Below are 17,865 nucleotides of genomic sequence, written 5' to 3' on the forward strand. Positions count from 1 at the left end.
CAGCGTCAAGTTTTTACAGACCTTAAAAAATACAGCTTCCGATTGTGACCTTCAAAATAAAACAGATAGACTCCTCAGAAACTAGCAAGCAGTGAATACAGAATATGTATTTAGTGAAAATACACGCGTTTGAAAATGGAATCATATTTAAACTAAACACACATAAAAAGGCTATAGTTGTTATTGTTATAGTAAAGGCTATAGTTAAGACACTATCAATTTCCGGTCTCATTTTTGATCATTTCTGGCAACTTGATGTACCAATGACACAGATGGGCGGACGGATCACAAGGCCCGTCACGGATGAGAAAAAAATGTAGTCACGTGTTTCCTTGTTTACTGTATGGAGAGGATGGGGTTAAGGCCCAAGTGTACCACCGTGTGGTTAGAGATAGAGGCTGCATAAAGGTTGCATAAAGATAAAAATATTATTAAAAATATAAAAATATTTTTATAGAACTATTGTCTATGTATGTTTAATTTCAATACTTAATATTTTCTCATATATCTGCATAACTCACAGTGATAATTAAGTTTTATTTTGTAAACTCTCCTATATAAGAACAATTCCAGCAGTTTCAGCCATAGTGCACATTATATTTCTCACATCGGAAAAAAATAAAATAAAATAAATAAACCACACAAGCACCACCCAACAAGTTTTGGTAGAAATGTTTAATACAGAAATTTATCATATTGAGAAAACGTATATTGATCAATTTGATCAAATGCAGCCAATATAGTGACCCACAGAGATACATCACAATATCAAGGTCAGCTAATCATCCATTATTGTTGCTTGAATTTCACACAGATCACAGAGGACATCTTGTAAACAACAGCACAGGGAGGGAATTTTTCTACCTCTTGTGATCTCTCATTTGGAACACATAGCGATTTCTGAAAGACATAAACAAAATCTCCATTCATTCTACACAGCGACTATCATGAGAATCTGTAAAAAAAATTGAGCAAAGCATCAGTGCAGCAGCTGGGATGTGTGAGTGAGAGTACATGCATGTCTGAGGAGCTAATGTGAAAGCAGCAGGAGGTTTTCTGTTGCGCTTGACAAGATGACATGTGGGGGTCAAAGCCTCTGTAACTAGACAACACAGTAGGAGGGTTTTTTGGGGGGTGGGGGGTGGGGATAGAGGCTCCAGAGCCTACCTGCCTGGGAACATGACTAGGACTCAAGCCCTATTCAGGTGGTAAAGGAGGGAATGGGACCCCCCGTCCCCTGGGTGCTAGGACAAAAGGGCATCAATACCTGCAGGGGTTAAGACCATGGCCTGCAGCAGGTCAGACAGAGAGATGATGCCCCTCACCACATCAGCCCTGTCCACCAGGACCAGCCGATGGACCTGGGATAAGGAGGAAAATAAAGAGAGTGTCTTCCTGTAGAGATCATTTGATCTCCCTAAGGGACCAAAATCCATCTGAACAAAACACCTACCTCAGCTTTGACAATGCGGTCTATAATAGTCTCCAAGGTTTCATCAGGATAGCACTTGATGACTCCCTCCATAAAACATGTGCGCCTGCGAATGGCTTCCTGCATAGTCATGTCCAGATTGTTGTAAGTCTTCTGAGCTGCTAGATTCTGCCAGGGAGCAAGCAACACATACACCAGATTCTGAGCAGGTGTCGGCAAAAAAACAGCATAAGACATGAGATTTCTCTGTAGTACTTACAATCACATCAAATCTTGAGTAGAGAGCCACCACTTTGCCTGAGAAAACATATTGTTGGATGCTGTAATAGCCACAAATGATAATAAATACAGCTCTATGATGCATATTCTCCTAAAAAATGCTACCTTGTTCATTCACCACCGGCAGTGCAGACACCCGCCTTTCCACAAATATAGAGAGGGCATCATAAAGTGATGCTGTTTCCTGAACGGTGGCGATATTCCTGAACGTTCCAATCCCGAGTTCCTGGATCTGCTTCCGAACAAACGGGGGCTTGGGAATCTTTTTTCCCTGCAAACATCCAAATGCCACAGAAGGCAAGCTTATGACAAACATAAACATCAACTTAAATGGAAGTAAACTGAAAGCTTGCTCACAAATATATGGAGGAACTTGAGGATTCTTTTGTGGGTCAAAATGTGCAGGACATTCCCAGACGCCGGATCGATGACAGGCAGCCTGTGGATCTTATATTTGAGTAAGGAATAGATGGCATCAAAGAGGCTGAGAGGAAAGAGTAGAAGAGAGAACAGAAATTTATTACCTGGCAGCAGTAGCAGACAGTTGACTGGAATGTAAACAGTGTGTGTTACGTGTACTCACCTGGCCTCTGGAGAAATACTAATGAGGAAGTGATTGGAATACTTTAAGTAGACATCTAAACAGAAGAAGAGACAGAGCTTTAATGGAGGTTCACTGAGATGTGTGCACAGTGATGATATCATTGATCCGTGTTGTGTTATTTACTTTGAAATGAATCACCTCTCCATGTCTCAATCTTGTGGCTCTCCAGCTCATACATTTGAACCTTTAGAGGGAAAACTGCAATGTCAGGGTATGAGTCAAACACTGGAGATTTAGGACAGGTCAAAACTGCTAGAAAAGCCTCTGCTATCTTAAAATAGTGGGAAACTAACTGCACAAAAATGATTTAAAGTGTAGTACATTCATGCTCACCATAGGGGACTTGTAATAGCAATGGAGGATGTTGATGAAATCTGTAATTGTCAGCATGCCTGTGACAAAAAAGGATTAAAGTTCCCATTATTATAACCTACAGTGACCCGTACTTCACAAGGACTATGCCATTAAACATTTCTTACCCACAAATCTCTGTAGCTTGCTGTCCCATAGAGGCGCAGCCCTCAAGCCATTTGCCACCAGTGCAAAAAAGGCCTTTTTCACCTTTAGAAAAAGAGTCATAGTGAAGTTTTCTGAGCAAACAATACCAAGCTGTACTGGGTATGTGAACTTGTCTTATAGGTGCAGTCGTACTTGTAGTGTGGTATCAAATATGACCAGTTTACAGCTGGTTGGAATGGCATCGTAGCAGCGATGACTCTTCATGAAATTCATGTAGACTGTGGCATCAGCATCTAGGGCCGAATAGTATAACACTATCTGAACAGACAGCAGATATATTCATGCATATACACACTACATCACACCTACAAATACATGATATCAAGTATGTGTACACAAACACCTACAGGGATCCAAAGACACGTGCATAGCAGTTACTGTAATTGTACCTTGTTTCTGTATTTCCTTCTTCTTCTCTGGGAATGACACCTGCAACACAGCGAGCGAAACATTCTCCACATGACATTGTCAAAATAGCTTGAAATCCAACCGGCTACTCATTTCGTCAGTTTAACTATAGCTTAAACTTTACAAACATATATTCCCTTTGTTATATTCAGTCCAAAGTAGCATTTCACCTGTGAAGGAGGCTCCATGATTCTGCTGTGTCCATGAAAAAGTTGTTCTCGAAGCAGCAAACCTGAACTGTCTGAGACTCCGCTTGGTTCTTTACCCTTTCCTATGAAGCGGTTGGGTCTATATTAGGAGCTCTCAAGTGGTATGCGTCTGGCTAGCAGCCAGGGGCGCAGGGCGCGCAGTGGGTGCAGGGGAGGGGTGAAGAAGCTGGCACCAGCTCACAGGGGGGAGGGACACTTCAGGATTCTGCCAAAATCAGAGACCTGCTTCCAGTCTCTGTAAAAAAAAAACACTCATCACCTTGGCTTCATGGTTATTTTGGCTTTCAAGACGCATTCTCGGTCTGTGTTATAGTTCTTACGGCCAAATAACATTAATTTGCCACTATTTATTGGCTGGAGAGTGGTGTAGCACAGTCCAGTTAGAACATGACTTCTTGTATACAATTAAGAGGTTAAAAATGTTTTACAAATACAAATAGTACAAGTTAACGGTCTATGTCAAGTATGGCTGCATACAGTAAAGATCTGAGTCCAAACATATAGAGTATTATTGGCTGTCAACATGTGACCGTTCTCCTGGGATTCAAAGTGTTACTGACAGAGAATAATTAACAAATGTCACAAAGAAATGCCATCTTTATTAACTATTGGTTTTTCCTACAGATTTTTACAATATTTGCATTTTACAGCATTTACAAAATTAAAGGACTTCGTGCTTCCAAGTGTATCAAATTCAAAATGCTCACAGCAATTTGTCAAAGATTCAATTACAAAGTAAATGTCCTGGGGACCATGTGTAACTGGATACATAAAAATAATCAAGTCTTTACTTTTTTTTTTCTCTGGTGTTTAAAAGACAAGATTGATGATAAAGTAGTGATCGTGGAGTGAATGGAAACAGAACCAGTTGTGCAAATTCCAGACCACATGAACACAGAAACTGCTGTTATCCGTTAACATGCTACATGTTGTATTAAAATGTTCACTTCAAAAACCAGAAACCAACTAGAAATTGTGTAAAAACCCCCAGATATCCATCGTTTTTTCCCCCTTTGGAGAATGGGAAACTTGTAGATCTCTTCTCTCTTCTGTTTGGCTGCACGTTACCCTGTTACAGGAAAGTAGCTACCCTGTTACAGGTTATGTGACACCCTGTTGCCACATAAATCTGGTAAATATCACTATAAAAGGAAAATGAGAATAAGAGGATTTGTTATCGATCACTGTGTGTTACACTGAGGTATGAAGTTCAAACTGTCTGTTTCCTTTCTTTGATGCTTTCGCCTGAATAAAGGAGAAAGTTTACAAGAACAGGAGACAAGTTCACAAGTAGTAAAAAAAACCCATCTTGTGTACACAATCAGTGCTTGCAGCATGTGTATGACCAACATCTGATGTAAACCTCTGTATGCATACATGACAAAAACATGGTAACACTAAGCGAATGTTGATAAGCTAAAATGTACCATACAAATACAATGGTTTATTCCCTTCTTCTTTTTCACATTGCCTGATCACCAAAAAAGCTTACTTTGAAACTCCCACCTTTCAGATATGTTGTGTAACCTCCGCACACTTTCTTCAACTCAAAAGACACTAATCACCAAGCCCTACATCACCATCTGACAGGTCTCACCTTCCAAATAACAACAAATGCAGGTAGCAAAACAGTTTGGTTGAAGCCAAGAAAAACATTAAATTATCCTCAAATTCCTTTTCTGCAATTAAAAAAAACAGTTGCAGAGCATTAACTGAACACTATGGCATTTTACTTATGGCAAGTTTATTCTGCAGCAATGAATTATAAGTGAGTTTTCACCCTGTGCTGTGTTATCAAACTCTCCTTCTGTCTATAATGTGCCTAATTGTTATTGTCGTCACACCTGTATCCTAGATCTGGAAAAGTAAACAAAAATGACTTAAAGCAGTTGATGAGGTCATGAAGACAATGCTGGTTCAATTTCCAGAGCCTATTACTACAGGTGGACAGCAGTGCTGTTTTCCACTCTCTAGCCCAGCATGAGCAGAGCTTGGGCTTTCTCGACAGGTAACATAGACTCTGGATGGCAGGGTCCCAGATGTAGAGGTGGTAACATCCCGAGGCGAGAGTTCAGACTTGGCTCTGCAGCTCCAAGGAGGCCAGAGACCAGCCACGGTTCTTGACGCTGATGGTTTTCAGGGGGACCGTGAGTGAAGAGTGTTGAGGTGTTCTTAAGCCCGCACTGGAGAGGAGGAAGGGTTGCAAGACAGCCAGGGCAGAAGAAGGAAGCAGCAGACCAGGTTTGGGAGTTTTCCATATCAGACTTTGTTCCAGGATGTATGTGACCCATCGAGGCAAGGAGGGAGCCCCAGAGACACAATACTGATGTCGGTGAGGATGCAGATGGGGGACTTTGTCTGTGGTGCTGCCTGATTCCAAGTGTGCTGGTCTGACCGTTCAGACTCTTGTTAGCCAGGACACAACAGGGCAGGTGCTGGGCTGCAGCGGGAGCTTCTGGGGTTAGGTTGGAGGTCTGAAGGTGGGCCGGGCTGCTCTCAGCTGGGGGTGCAAGCGGGGACTGACCGCTTCTGGAGAGACTGAGCTGGTGCAGCACAGCACTGGTGGCAATGAGGCCAGCCACACTGGTCAGATAGACCAGACCGAGCATACAGGATACCTGAAAATATACAATCAAATCTTATATATTAACAATTCTAATATAATACTGACACATCTCCTCTTGCATTTTTAAACTTGTAAATGATAAACAAAACACATAAAAAAATACACCTGAGGGGTCCCACCATGAGACCCCCACCCAACCACATCAATATCTTTACAGCTCCATCAAACTCAAATCCTCCTCTCACCTTAGTAAAGTGCTGGTAGATGGCTGCCAGAGCTTGACTCCACGCTGATTGCTCCAGCAGCACACAGAGGTCAGTGTAGGTAAACCAGCCGCGTTTCATCCCTTGCCGCTCTGCAATGCTGAGGACACAGAGGCCTGAGTCAAATTTATTCCATTCACAAACTACAGACAGAATCTGTATTTTAGCAGTTAAGTTGACAACTAACCTGGTTTCTAGATGACTAAGTATATCGAAGAAGTCATTTGGCTCGGTGAAGAGGCTCCACTCCTAGAAGATATATTACACATGGATTGTAGCAATGATCTTGAAGCTAAAACATATGCCGGGACACACCACATGTGGACACACAAAGGGCCACTTACAATGGCATTCAAGAAGTTCATCTCCAGCTTATTGACAGTTTGGACATCCAGCTTCCCAGCTGCTCCCCACTCGTCGTTGAAAACCTCTTCTTCCTCACCTTCGTCATACAGGTACTTGCTGGCAACCATCTGATTCAGAGTGAGACATCAGTACTTTTGTCAATGCAGTATTATCATACTCATTTAATTGACTGAACAGCAGTACAGGCCTTCACAGGCTGGGAATAACAGTATCACACCCCATTCTGAAATGAGCAGTGGACATGCTACAAATAACACCAGGACACATTTAGAATGACTTCTGAACCTGAAACACATACCATAGAGATCAGGAAGAGGTCAGAGGAGGAGATCTTTTGTAGGTATTCAGGGTTTCTGTGTCGGAGCCTTTCTATGTAAACGAGAGCCAGCATCATGGCACACGGGGAGATGCAAGCCTCCCTGCAGCAAAAAACAGATTAGTTTTAATGCAGAAATGGCATGGCTACATTTAATTCCTGTATAACTGTGCAGTCTATGTAAACATGCATAATACACAGGACAAACCTGGCAACATGAGCAGCATATTTCTTCTGGAGTTTTCGTATTGGGCTGGGGGCAGACTTCTGGAAGATTTCGACGGCAATATCTGGAATAGAAGAGAGGAAAAAGACAAAAGTGGACTCTCATGCGATTCCATCTATTGATTTAAATGTATATAGTTATTCTGTACAGTACAGTGTAAGTTGTTCACTGGCACGGAAATGTTTTATAATACACAGAGATTTTCTTTTCTTTTAACAACACTGGTTTATATGCTAATGTTTAACTCACCTGTGACAGGGCAAGAGAGGGCATCTAAGGAAACGTCTTTGTCCAGGCCATAATACAGTCGCTTTCTCACTCTTTCAGTCAACTTCTGGTGTCCAGGAATAAACTGTAAAAACAGAAACATTACCCACGTTAAACTATCTGCAGTTCAGGGGAACTAACTTAGTAGCCAAGTTAGATTGAAAAGCGGTACTTAGCACAGAATGCTCTACTTACAAAGCAACAAGCTCAGCAGACAAATTTCCAAATGTTTCAATCAACACATTTGTTTACAGCAAGTGTTGACTGTTCAGCATGCTATACAAAGATATTAGCTACGCTAACATTAGGCCCGTAAGTGGCCAAATGAGAGTAAGCGCAAAACAACAGTAGCTAACAAACTGGTAGCATTAGCTACAGGAGCTAGCGTTACTTGACGTTTTTGTATTTACATTTTTCAAACGACGAATTGTTTAACTTCAGTCAGAGCCATTTAGCAAGACAACATAGCCAACTTTTGTCGTCGGTAAACACAGGGACATATACACAGGAACAAGGGACCCGCCGCTAACTAACCTCGATGACATGAACGTCAGCTAACACTAGCTAATGCGCTTAGCTCTAGCTTCCGCAGTTTGTTGACCTAGCAGAGTATTAAGAACATACCGTGAACTCCTGGAAGTCCGAGAACTGAAACGTCCTTTCGTTAAATAAAGCGTCGAAATCCATATCTACTATAGATTCAACATTAGTCGGCCGAATATTGAAAAGAAAACTGCTTGGCCTGACCCCCGTCTGGCTGGAAGAGCTGAGCTAGCAACACGCCCTGACCGGGGACAGTCAGTGACGACTGAAGCCTCCAGCTGTTTGCCTCCTTTTCGAGACAGACACAGATGCTGGGAGGCGGCGCGCTGTGGAACAGTTACACAACAGTTGTAAACTCCCATTGGCCAAAGGATATTTTATTATTAACTTACATTGGACGTTTCTATGTAGGTTTAAATTGTTTATTGATAAATTGTACCAGTCTGGCACTATGCCAAACCTTCAGTACAGTCTGCATGAAATCTTGAGTGAAATATTAATCCAATATTGCACAAGCAGCTAAAACTATTCTTTACCCATACATTAATTTAAATTCCAATATACATAAACGTTTAATATAGGCCTCACATAAATAAAATATCACTGAAAAATACTTGTACCTACCTGCATCAGATATTACTGATGTGACCAGGCACAGTTCAATCTACAAAATCAAAATGCTAAACAGTCAGTTGTGGAAGTGTACTGATACTTCACAGGGTTTTATTAAAACTGAGCAGGAGCTGGGAATGTCTTATGATTTTACAGACTGGAATACAAAAAACCTTTTATTGTTCATAAGCACAAGACAAAACAGATTATTTACAAAATATAATAGTCATGAACAATACCTTTTGTGAGGTAGATGTAAGACATCGAATTCTTGTTCAGAAACAATGTGTATGATTGTATATACTTATATATTACATTAGGTGAGATGTGGGTGTGACTGCATTGGTCTTTGAGTTTGATGGTAATCTTTTTCATGACAGATTTTGACTTGTTGATGCAGTATAAGCATAGATCTAACTAATGACCTGGCTCCATTACATCCTTGAACCAAATCAAATGCCTGCCATGAGAAAGGTCCACTTGCTTTAACTGCCAACCACAGGCAGATACAGATTGTACAGATTTATATGTAGTTGGCCTAAAACAACAGTAAAAACTTATTGTGTTATCATTAATCCATGACTATTTCAACAACACAACAATATTCCACTTTACCTTAGTGGTCAAAGCTATACAGAGACTTACACATAAAAAAGGATCACTTTAAATTACAGCAGAGCTCAGAAATCCACTACTAATAATAAAACAAAGCTCAATAAAAATCCCTGCCAGTTTGTATACCAATTAATATGATGTAATGTGGGAAAAAGAATCATTATCCCTCAGCTGAATAAACTGTAGTGTTGAGGCTTATTAAAGTATTTCTATTCCCTTATTTCTTGTCTTTTCTATCTTTAAATATTCTAATAGACAGCACAATCAAATGTCTGTTTAATATATATATATATATATATATATATATTATATATATAGAATTAAAAAGGTGGAAGGAGTGCTTCAAAAAATAATAATATCCTCAGCACATACATTACCTTTCATTCTGTAGGCTTGCAATGAAGTTATTACAATTTGAATTAGAAAAGAAGAATCTGATGTAGTAATAATTTGACTGTTTTGCTCCTGTTCCTACATAAAAACCTTGGCCATAATCACAAATATCATCTTGGGGTGTTCTTAAGAAAACAAATGTCTTTTGATACATTTGAACACTTTTGTTAAGGCACCCTCCCTTCTCCATAACTTGTCATTGCACATTCAGTTTGAAAATCCTACAAATAAATAACATTTCCATCTAGCTGAGTGTTCCATCACTCTTAAATCATATACTCACTTTTTACACTTAAAAATGGGGAAATAAAATCTAGAGTTCTCTTTTAAAACAAAACAAAAAAATACATTCAGTGGCCGTGGTGGTCTGAAGAAGTCGACGGTGGTTGTAGTTTCTCAGACGAACGATCTTTGGCTTCAGTGTCTGATGAGGAGTCTGAGTCCTGAGTCTGCTGCTGCTGCATCCACATATCTGCGTACAGGCCTCCCTTTAGTAGTAATTCCTCATGTCTTGGAGGGAGAAAAGATGAGTCAGTTACAGTTCAGTGAACAAGACGATCTATTGCATGGTTGTCAGTGTGTCATTCAGAACAAGAGGAGAATAAGGCACACTTACCGTCCTCGCTCAGCTATCCGGCCCTCATTTATAACCAGGATCTGGTCTGCTCCAATGATGGTGGACAATCTTTTATATTTAAAAAAAGGGTCCCACACAACTCATCAGACAATAATAATGACTTCTTTATACGAGAAATAGAAAAAAACAAACTTAGAGGAGAAAAAGTCCGGTACAACCCAGATGTTTTACCTGTGAGCTACAACGACTGTTGTACGATTGGCACAGACTTTAGCCAGTGAGGCCTGGATGTTGCGTTCTGTTTGTGTGTCCAGTGCAGATGTGGCCTGCAAAAAAGAAAATGTTCTGAAAGTCCATTCATTTAAATAAAAGCTGAGCCGCAACGTGCAAATAGGGCCAATTTAGCAATGATTCCCAAAGGTTTCAAGTCCAGTCAGTAGTCTCACCTCATCCAGCAGGATGATCTGTGGTGCTTTGAGGATTGTTCTGGCGATGGCCACCCTCTGCTTCTCTCCTCCACTCAGCTTCAGACCTCTTTCACCCACCTGTGTATCATAACCTGCCAGAAAAAACATACAAGAGATCTCACAAACGCTCTTCGAACCAAACACCATTTGAAGAGATTCACCATCCAGGACAGCAATTCTCTAGGTTACCTTCAGGGAAGGTCATGATTTTATCATGGATATCAGCAGCTATGGCAGCCTCCTCCACCTCCTGATCACTGGCAGTGATGCGACCGTAGCGAATATTATCACGGATGTTGTCGTTGAAAAGCACAGTATCCTGGGGAACCACGCCGATATGAGCTCGCAGAGATGTTTGTTTCACCTGAGGAGAGACAATGAAGACAAAGTAATTACTAGTCCACAGTGTGCCTGTGTAAACACACACAGTGTCATACAGCTATATTAAAGCCACTGTAACTTGTGCTTTCATTGCTCTTGGTAATCTCAAGAGCTGCATAACCAGGAGCTAATTTATGCTAATAGCAGTTTCATGACTTCATTTGAAGTGATGTACACTTTAGCTCTAGTGGCACAACATTAAGCCATCCTTCCATGTCATTGCTGTTTGCTTACCTTGTAAAACTTAAAATGTTTAATTTAACTGCTGATGTATCACAGAGGCATTGTTTAACACTCACTTTTGATATATCCTGGCCATCGATGCGAATGCAGCCTCCCTGAATGTTATAGAAACGGAATAGTAGTCTAATGATGGTGCTCTTCCCAGATCCTGATGGTCCAACCTGGGGAGATAAACAGAAAGTAGTGATAAACAAAAACCATAAACACAGACAGCACTAGCGAGGACTGAAATGTGTTCCTCAAACTTACCAGGGCGACTGTTTGTCCTGGCAGCACAGTGAAGGAAACGTCCTGGAGAATCTCTTTACTGTAAAACAGATAAAAATGTAAATACTCTTGTAAAATTCTAATTCTAATTTGTATCTCTACTATCAAAACAAACGTGAACCTACCCACTTATGTAGCTGAAGTAAACATTCTCAAACTCCACTTTTCCTAGTTTGTAGAGAAGATTCCCTGCGTTTACTTCATCTTTCACCTGCATAGGGAACAAATACAGATTTTTTTTTAGTTGATCACAGTACTGACAGTGAAAGCTCATGTGTCGGTTTCAAATGTACCTCTTCTTCTTCTTCAAATAGTGTGAACATGTTTTCCATGTCAATGAAGGATTTCTGGATGATTCTGCAGCAAAAGGAACAGAAATTAGCGAGAAGCTCATTCTCAGTTTAATATTAAGAATGAATGGATCCTTATTATGCTATAATAGACCACAAAGTTTCTTACCTGTAGTAGGTTCCAAACCAGTTGAGTGGGGTGTACAGCTGGATGATGTAGGTACCGAAGAGAACAAAATCTCCAACCTTACAGGATAAAGGGATTTTTTTCATGGATAAGTTTAATGGGGCAAACTAGCACTGTTCTTTTACTTCTAATAAAAAGGCAGCGATCACTACCTGAAACTTCCCTTCAGTCACAAAGTAGGCACAGAGCAGGGAGCCAGCTAGCAGGCCTGATCCGATGATGATGTTCTGTGTTTGGTTGAGGAAAGCCAAAGACGCCTGGGTTTTCCACTCAGACACCTACAACAACAGGAGGAGACAAGAACTGTTAAGAGCATGCCTGTATGAGCTGGATAAAGATTTTTATATTGACAGCAACATTAGGACTCCAGAGACTATGTTCAGTATTCAGCTGAACTAAAACAGGAAGGAGCTGAGGGCACCTTTAGACTAATTACTTGTACTTAACTGGTTGTTATCACAGATAAATACCTATGACTTACCTGATATTTTAAGATGGTATCCTCAAAACGGCTGACCTCATAGTTCTCTGCATTGTAGTATTTTACCTATAAAACAGACAAACAAAAATGAGTTAAGGTTTGACATCTTAATGTGTCTTCCCTGTCACTAAAAGATAGCTAGACAACAAAATGTTTGATGTACCGTCTCAAAGTTTAACAAGGAGTCCACAGCCTTGGACTTGGCGTTGTTGTCCTGCTGATTCATGTCTCGTCTGAACTTGGTCCTCCATTCAGTGATGATGATGGTCAAAGCTGGTGGATACACAGAAATGTTTGAACGTTTTATCTGGGGATGTGTTCAACAACATTCAGTGGAACTTTGGACAGCTGTGCTTCACCATGTGCTACTTACTGAGATAAAGGACCATGCAGATGAAGACGATAAGGCCGAACCAGGCGTTGAAATACGTGATGAAGTAGATGATGGAGATGACAATATCGGCGATGGTTGGGAAGATACTGAACACTATGTAGCTGTGGAAAATAAGAGACAAGTCAACCACTCATTCGTTTTTTTTTCTACATTTACAATCTCCCATCACATCCTGTACTATTTTACCTGAGCAAGCTGTTAATGGAGGAAGTTCCACGGTCGATGCTTCTTAGTACGTCGCCGGTTTTGCGACTCAGATGCCAGCGCAGGGAGAGGGAGTGCAGGTGGGCAAACAGACGCACCTGAACCACGCGGTTGGTGAACTGCTGCACCCGGATCCACAGGAAAGAGCGCATGTTGCTGACAAACCCTGAGGCGCCTGAGAAGAGGCCGTGTGGTCGTGTGACATGTGATTTCAGGCAGGGAATCAATATGCAGTATCATTTACACTTCACTACAGAGCTGACTCACTACAATATCCATCCAGGACATAAATAAATAAGTCCTACCTGCCCCTCCGCCCTGCAGGAACTTGAGCAAGACATAAATAAACACTGTAGTGGCCACAGTGCGCCAGCTGCTGCCATCAGTCAGATCATTCACTGAGAGAGGGACAAGGACATAAAAGTAAATTAGATAAAAAGTCACAAGGTCAGGTATTTGGCTCCAAGATAAGGTAGATAAACAAGATGATGAACGAGACCAGTAAAATTCTGAAGGCGTTCTCTGACAATGGGGTATTTTATATTAGATGCCAGGAGAAGGTTGTCTCAGTTTCATTGCATCACACATCCTGAGGAACGGTGATGTCGATGAGTCTGTCAACAAGCCACTAGGGTGTATATTCAACATTATTTTTTGGCATGTTTTTACATGGCTCTTGAGGCTTTTCGGGCCGGTGGCTTAAACTGAATAAATAAAATCCACCGTTAGCTTGGCTCAGGATAGTTGTAACAATGTACTTGCAGAAACAGGCTACTGAGATAAATGAGTATCTGAGTCTACAGGGCAAGGTAAAAAGATGTGTCACTCACCAATATTCTTGTAGTAAATGGGAACAAAGACATTAATAGCCCTCTCGACTCCCAGCAGCACTAAACAGAGGAGGACCAGCAGCTGGAGGAAGATGTTGCCTCTGGGCCACATGTAGGGAAGAAGCAGATGGACCTTCTTTCTGAAACCCTGCCAGGTGGACTGGTTCTCTTCTGTTGTGCCCAACAGGCTCTGAGAGAGAGAAATATATCAGCATCAGAGAATATGTGGTACATCAGATGGGGAAACTTGCAAGTGCAATTTGTGTGCCAATACCTGTCCACTGTTCTCTACATCACGCTCATCTTCGTTTATTAGCAGCATGTATGGTCTCCGTGGCAACCCCGGAGCTTTGAGACCAATGAAGAAGAGCAGCCCGGTGCCAATGTAGCGCATCAGCCACAGGGCAAACTGCACCTGAGGGGTGCATAGGCAATTTCAAACAGATCAATATGGATACCACATCGCAGTTAAAACAGCATGTAACAGGAGGGAGATGTAAATTTAACGCTCATAACACTGCTGTAAATGACTAAACTGATGACTGCACTGGATGAGTCCTTTATAACATAACAACCAAGCCTCTGATTAACACTCATTAATATTCATTTCAGATTAGTGAATAATGCAAACATTTGAAGTGAAGGACAGATCAAGTTACACACTTTTAAAGAGTCATGAGTGAGCAAATGTCAAGTCATGCTTATTTATATAATCACAAAGTTGAACCTCCTGCGACTGACTCAGTGTGGGAGGGGCAAGATTTTGTCTCATGGTTTGATTGGGTAACAGTGGAGCAGCGTTAGGGATCTGAAAGTCAGACTTGGCAATGACTCAGCAAAAAAAGGCTCTAGTCTTGTGCTCATTCCTATTGGTGTTTTGCTACTTTGCATGCCAGTTTGACTCGCCTTGTTGGTTAGGTGCAGACTTTGTTTTATGTGAACCATGAAACCTGAGCCATGTACAGCTTTGAGCAGAGTGACTCATAACACACACCTATCTTCAACAAATAACTGACCTCTGGCCCATTAGATTGTTATAACTGTTGACATTATAAAATGTTAAAAGAAATGATATTGAAATAAGTTTTAACATTATGCAGAACAAGAACATACACTATCAGTACACTCTTGGACCAACATTAGAGTTAACTAAAGTTAACCCTGGAAAGATAGGAATGGAGATAAACTGCCATGCTGCATGCTGGTACAGAGAACAAGCATTCATAGGATTTAAAATGTATTTCTGTTTTCAAAAATGAGGGCTGAACAAATAGATCATATGTTGCTCAATCTTCTCTCACCTGCTGTTGATTGTTCTCCAGCCCCCACCACCAGCGAGGACTGTACCAGGAGACGAAAGCCAAGTTCTCAGCCGAGAAAGCCAGAGCCCAGAACAGCAGCAGGGCTGCGCTGTGTCCCCTTGTCCGGTCCATCACGAGGACCCTGCGTCTCTCCACCCTGAGCAGGGCTATGGCCCAGGCCCAGCCCAGTACGGAGAAGCAGCCGTACAGCACCACATAGCCCGGGAGCTCTCCTCCGCCTGCGGCCCGCCACACCATCTCACCCAGAAACTGGATTAGGAGAAGGATAGAGATGGCCTGCTGGAACCCGTAGAGGCGAGAGCGTGGGATGAACTTGGGCTCCATTGCTGTGCCATATTTCTGGTAGAATATGCAGTGGATGGTGCCGAGGAAGAAGGCGAGGGTGAGCAGGATGGTGGAGACTAGTGTGAAGTAGAAGCAGGGGGCGATACCTTCATCCACCCAGGTGTGGGAAATGGAGGAATTGGCTTCGCAGTAGCTCTGCATAAACACCATGGCTGCAGCTGGAGAGAGACAAATCATCTCATTAGATTAAGTGCAAGGCTGAATGTAATATACAGCAAGGAAACAACAGAAATGTTTGACAACAAAACAAAACAGAACTGACAATATTCAACAAAGCATGAGTCCCTCTTTCTCAGACCCTACACACACTTGGCTGTCTGCTTGGCTCTGCTATATTAGGCTGTGAAATTCAGTGACATTTAGTAGCTGAGTCATGGTTCACTACTGCACCTGCTTTAGCTGCTAGTTATAAGTGAGAGGCCAAAGACACAGCAAGCAAAGCTAATACAACAATTACTATACTGTACATTTCAGAGGATGAAGACATAATATAACACACTGTTGTTAGCTGTAGCATTACCGTATATGCCAGGGTTGTTGCTGTCAACTCAACGACGCAAACACTTGTCAGTTACAGAGGTTACTCCAGACAAGCTAGCAAGTCGGCTAAAAACTATTAGCCTGGCTGTTGGATAGCTTCGTCGGCTACAAACAGCTTTAGCACAAAGAACAGTTTATAACGTGACTGACTGCTGAGAGTAGAAGTCATGCACTGCTAGGTTTCTGTACTCCTGCTGTTACGGTGGCTGTCCTTGTCGCGCGCATGTTAAACAACAGCTATCCATGACTCGGCAATCGACGATTTACACAACAGTGTTTGGCCGCATGGCCTGAGGCTCGGCGCCCCCTGGAGGAAGACGACGGGACTGACTCATGGAGACAGGAAGAGAGCAACAGGGACATGGTTTATTAATATGCCGAACAGACCTGGAGAGAAAGAGGAAACTAACAGTGGTGGAAAAACACGGCATTTCAGCTAAACCTTCTGCTCTCACAGTTCACTTAAAAGTACAGAAGTAGATTATTTCCAGTAAAATGTAGCCTACTTTAAGGATTAAAAGTAAATGTACTCATTATGCAAAATGAGTACATTGTTACATTTACCATTTATATTATTTAAATGTCTATAATGATTATAAAGTTGTAGTCTAGTATAACTTTGTACTGGTAATGCTGCATTCAGTTTCTGACACCTCCAAAACTTTGCCACAAATTTTCAGTTTAAATAATTTGTACATCAATAAGCCAAACATCAGAACTGTTATGCCTACCATACAAGCCTGCAATGTGACATGATGACCAGTAGATGGCACTAAATACAAGGGTATAATTAGAGGATATACAACAGCAGAGTTTGAACAACAGATCATAAAACCTCCATAACAATACACACAGGTGGTGAGGAAAAAATAATCCAGGAGATGAAACATAATAACAATGCACAGCATGTTATTAACTGCTAAGAGGGTGTCATTTGACTGCTATATCAAGGCCAGTGGATGAGTGATTAATGATATTGATAAAATGAGTCATTTTCAAGTCAAAGGAACATAAAAATAACATCATCTTTCAGTAATGTGGTGGTGGGGATTTAAGTTAAGAGCTTTTCCCTCAAACTGGAAAATTCATGGTTTAATAGAATGAAGGGAAGTGACTCAAAAGCCAGCTGTCGCTCCTGCCCTTCCTATGAAGATGAATAAAAGATTCGTGTGTGTGTGTGTATGTACCTGCGTGTGAAAGAAGAAAAAGGGGGAGTGTATCCTGATGGAGTGTGCGTAGGAAACAGAGAAAAGACAGAGCGAAAGAGCTCGTGATGTCTTGTGTGAGCTTACACACACTCACACACATGCACACGCGCACACATACAGGACACAGGCTGGGATGGAAAAAGGGGTAAATCTTATCATTTAGAGCCTTCACAATGGGCATAAAGAGCTGCTAATCTGCTTCATCTCCCTGGTTCTTTTGTGCGAGTGGAAATGGACCTTCTGTCCATCGGCTGCTTGTCACCTCGCTCTTTTGTCCCCCCCTGGATGTGATGGCCTGCCCATCACAACCCTCATCTCTCTCCCCTTTTGTGGGTGCCCCCACCTCGGAGTACAGACTCAGCTGGAGCCCTTTAAGTCCGTTAGGTGTGTCTTTTCATGTATTCAATCCACCTTTTCTCTCATTCTCCTTTATGGTTCTTTGTTCGGTTGAAGCTGCCTGACACATATGGATGGTAACAGGCGGGGATAAGACGGATGTGTATGCCAATCT

The 17,865-nt window shown here is 41.7% G+C and overlaps 3 protein-coding genes across 7 annotated transcripts; all 3 read right to left on the reverse strand.

Moving 5' to 3' along the window:
- Positions 1-656: 656 nt before the first annotated feature.
- prkag3a (protein kinase, AMP-activated, gamma 3a non-catalytic subunit) lies at positions 657-3,902 on the reverse strand. 4 transcript variants are annotated; one of them, XM_018660926.2, is made up of 13 exons: positions 3,413-3,902; positions 3,224-3,263; positions 2,967-3,067; positions 2,795-2,876; positions 2,649-2,707; positions 2,454-2,499; positions 2,295-2,349; positions 2,069-2,195; positions 1,817-1,982; positions 1,692-1,729; positions 1,454-1,600; positions 1,168-1,361; positions 657-900 (listed from the first exon to the last, which is right to left on the reverse strand). In XM_018660926.2, the coding sequence occupies exons 1-12, from the start codon at positions 3,428-3,430 to the stop codon at positions 1,245-1,247; spliced, it is 996 nt and encodes a 331-aa protein (XP_018516442.1). In that variant the 5' UTR covers positions 3,431-3,902; the 3' UTR covers positions 657-900; positions 1,168-1,244. The 4 variants fall into 4 exon arrangements, with proteins under 4 accessions (XP_018516442.1, XP_018516440.1, XP_050921930.1 ...); XM_018660924.2 differs by having other exon boundaries at positions 2,439-2,499; XM_051065973.1 differs by lacking the exons at positions 3,224-3,263; positions 3,413-3,902 and having other exon boundaries at positions 2,454-2,513.
- Positions 3,903-4,030: 128 nt separating this feature from the next.
- cnppd1 (cyclin Pas1/PHO80 domain containing 1) lies at positions 4,031-8,284 on the reverse strand. The gene is made up of 8 exons (XM_018660923.2): positions 8,080-8,284; positions 7,438-7,540; positions 7,171-7,252; positions 6,945-7,065; positions 6,625-6,753; positions 6,468-6,529; positions 6,263-6,380; positions 4,031-6,069 (listed from the first exon to the last, which is right to left on the reverse strand). Exons 1-8 carry the CDS (start codon positions 8,140-8,142, stop codon positions 5,422-5,424), a joined length of 1,326 nt encoding a protein of 441 aa, XP_018516439.1. The 5' UTR covers positions 8,143-8,284; the 3' UTR covers positions 4,031-5,421.
- A 489-nt stretch (positions 8,285-8,773) lies between these two features.
- On the reverse strand, positions 8,774-16,476 carry abcb6a (ATP-binding cassette, sub-family B (MDR/TAP), member 6a). Of its 2 annotated transcripts, none has more exons than XM_051065956.1 (20): positions 16,297-16,476; positions 15,241-15,764; positions 14,214-14,354; positions 13,940-14,129; positions 13,415-13,507; positions 13,092-13,284; positions 12,885-13,006; positions 12,675-12,784; positions 12,512-12,577; positions 12,183-12,308; positions 12,013-12,089; positions 11,847-11,910; positions 11,679-11,764; positions 11,536-11,593; positions 11,343-11,447; positions 10,852-11,026; positions 10,642-10,754; positions 10,427-10,521; positions 10,235-10,303; positions 8,774-10,128 (listed from the first exon to the last, which is right to left on the reverse strand). In XM_051065956.1, the coding sequence occupies exons 1-20, from the start codon at positions 16,313-16,315 to the stop codon at positions 9,969-9,971; spliced, it is 2,586 nt and encodes an 861-aa protein (XP_050921913.1). In that variant the 5' UTR covers positions 16,316-16,476; the 3' UTR covers positions 8,774-9,968. The 2 variants fall into 2 exon arrangements, with proteins under 2 accessions (XP_050921913.1, XP_018516494.1); XM_018660978.2 differs by having other exon boundaries at positions 16,127-16,476.
- Positions 16,477-17,865: the final 1,389 nt, after the last annotated feature.

Source organism: Lates calcarifer, linkage group LG7_2 (assembly GCF_001640805.2).
Source record: "Lates calcarifer isolate ASB-BC8 linkage group LG7_2, TLL_Latcal_v3, whole genome shotgun sequence".
NCBI classification, from domain to species: domain Eukaryota; kingdom Metazoa; phylum Chordata; class Actinopteri; family Centropomidae; genus Lates; species Lates calcarifer.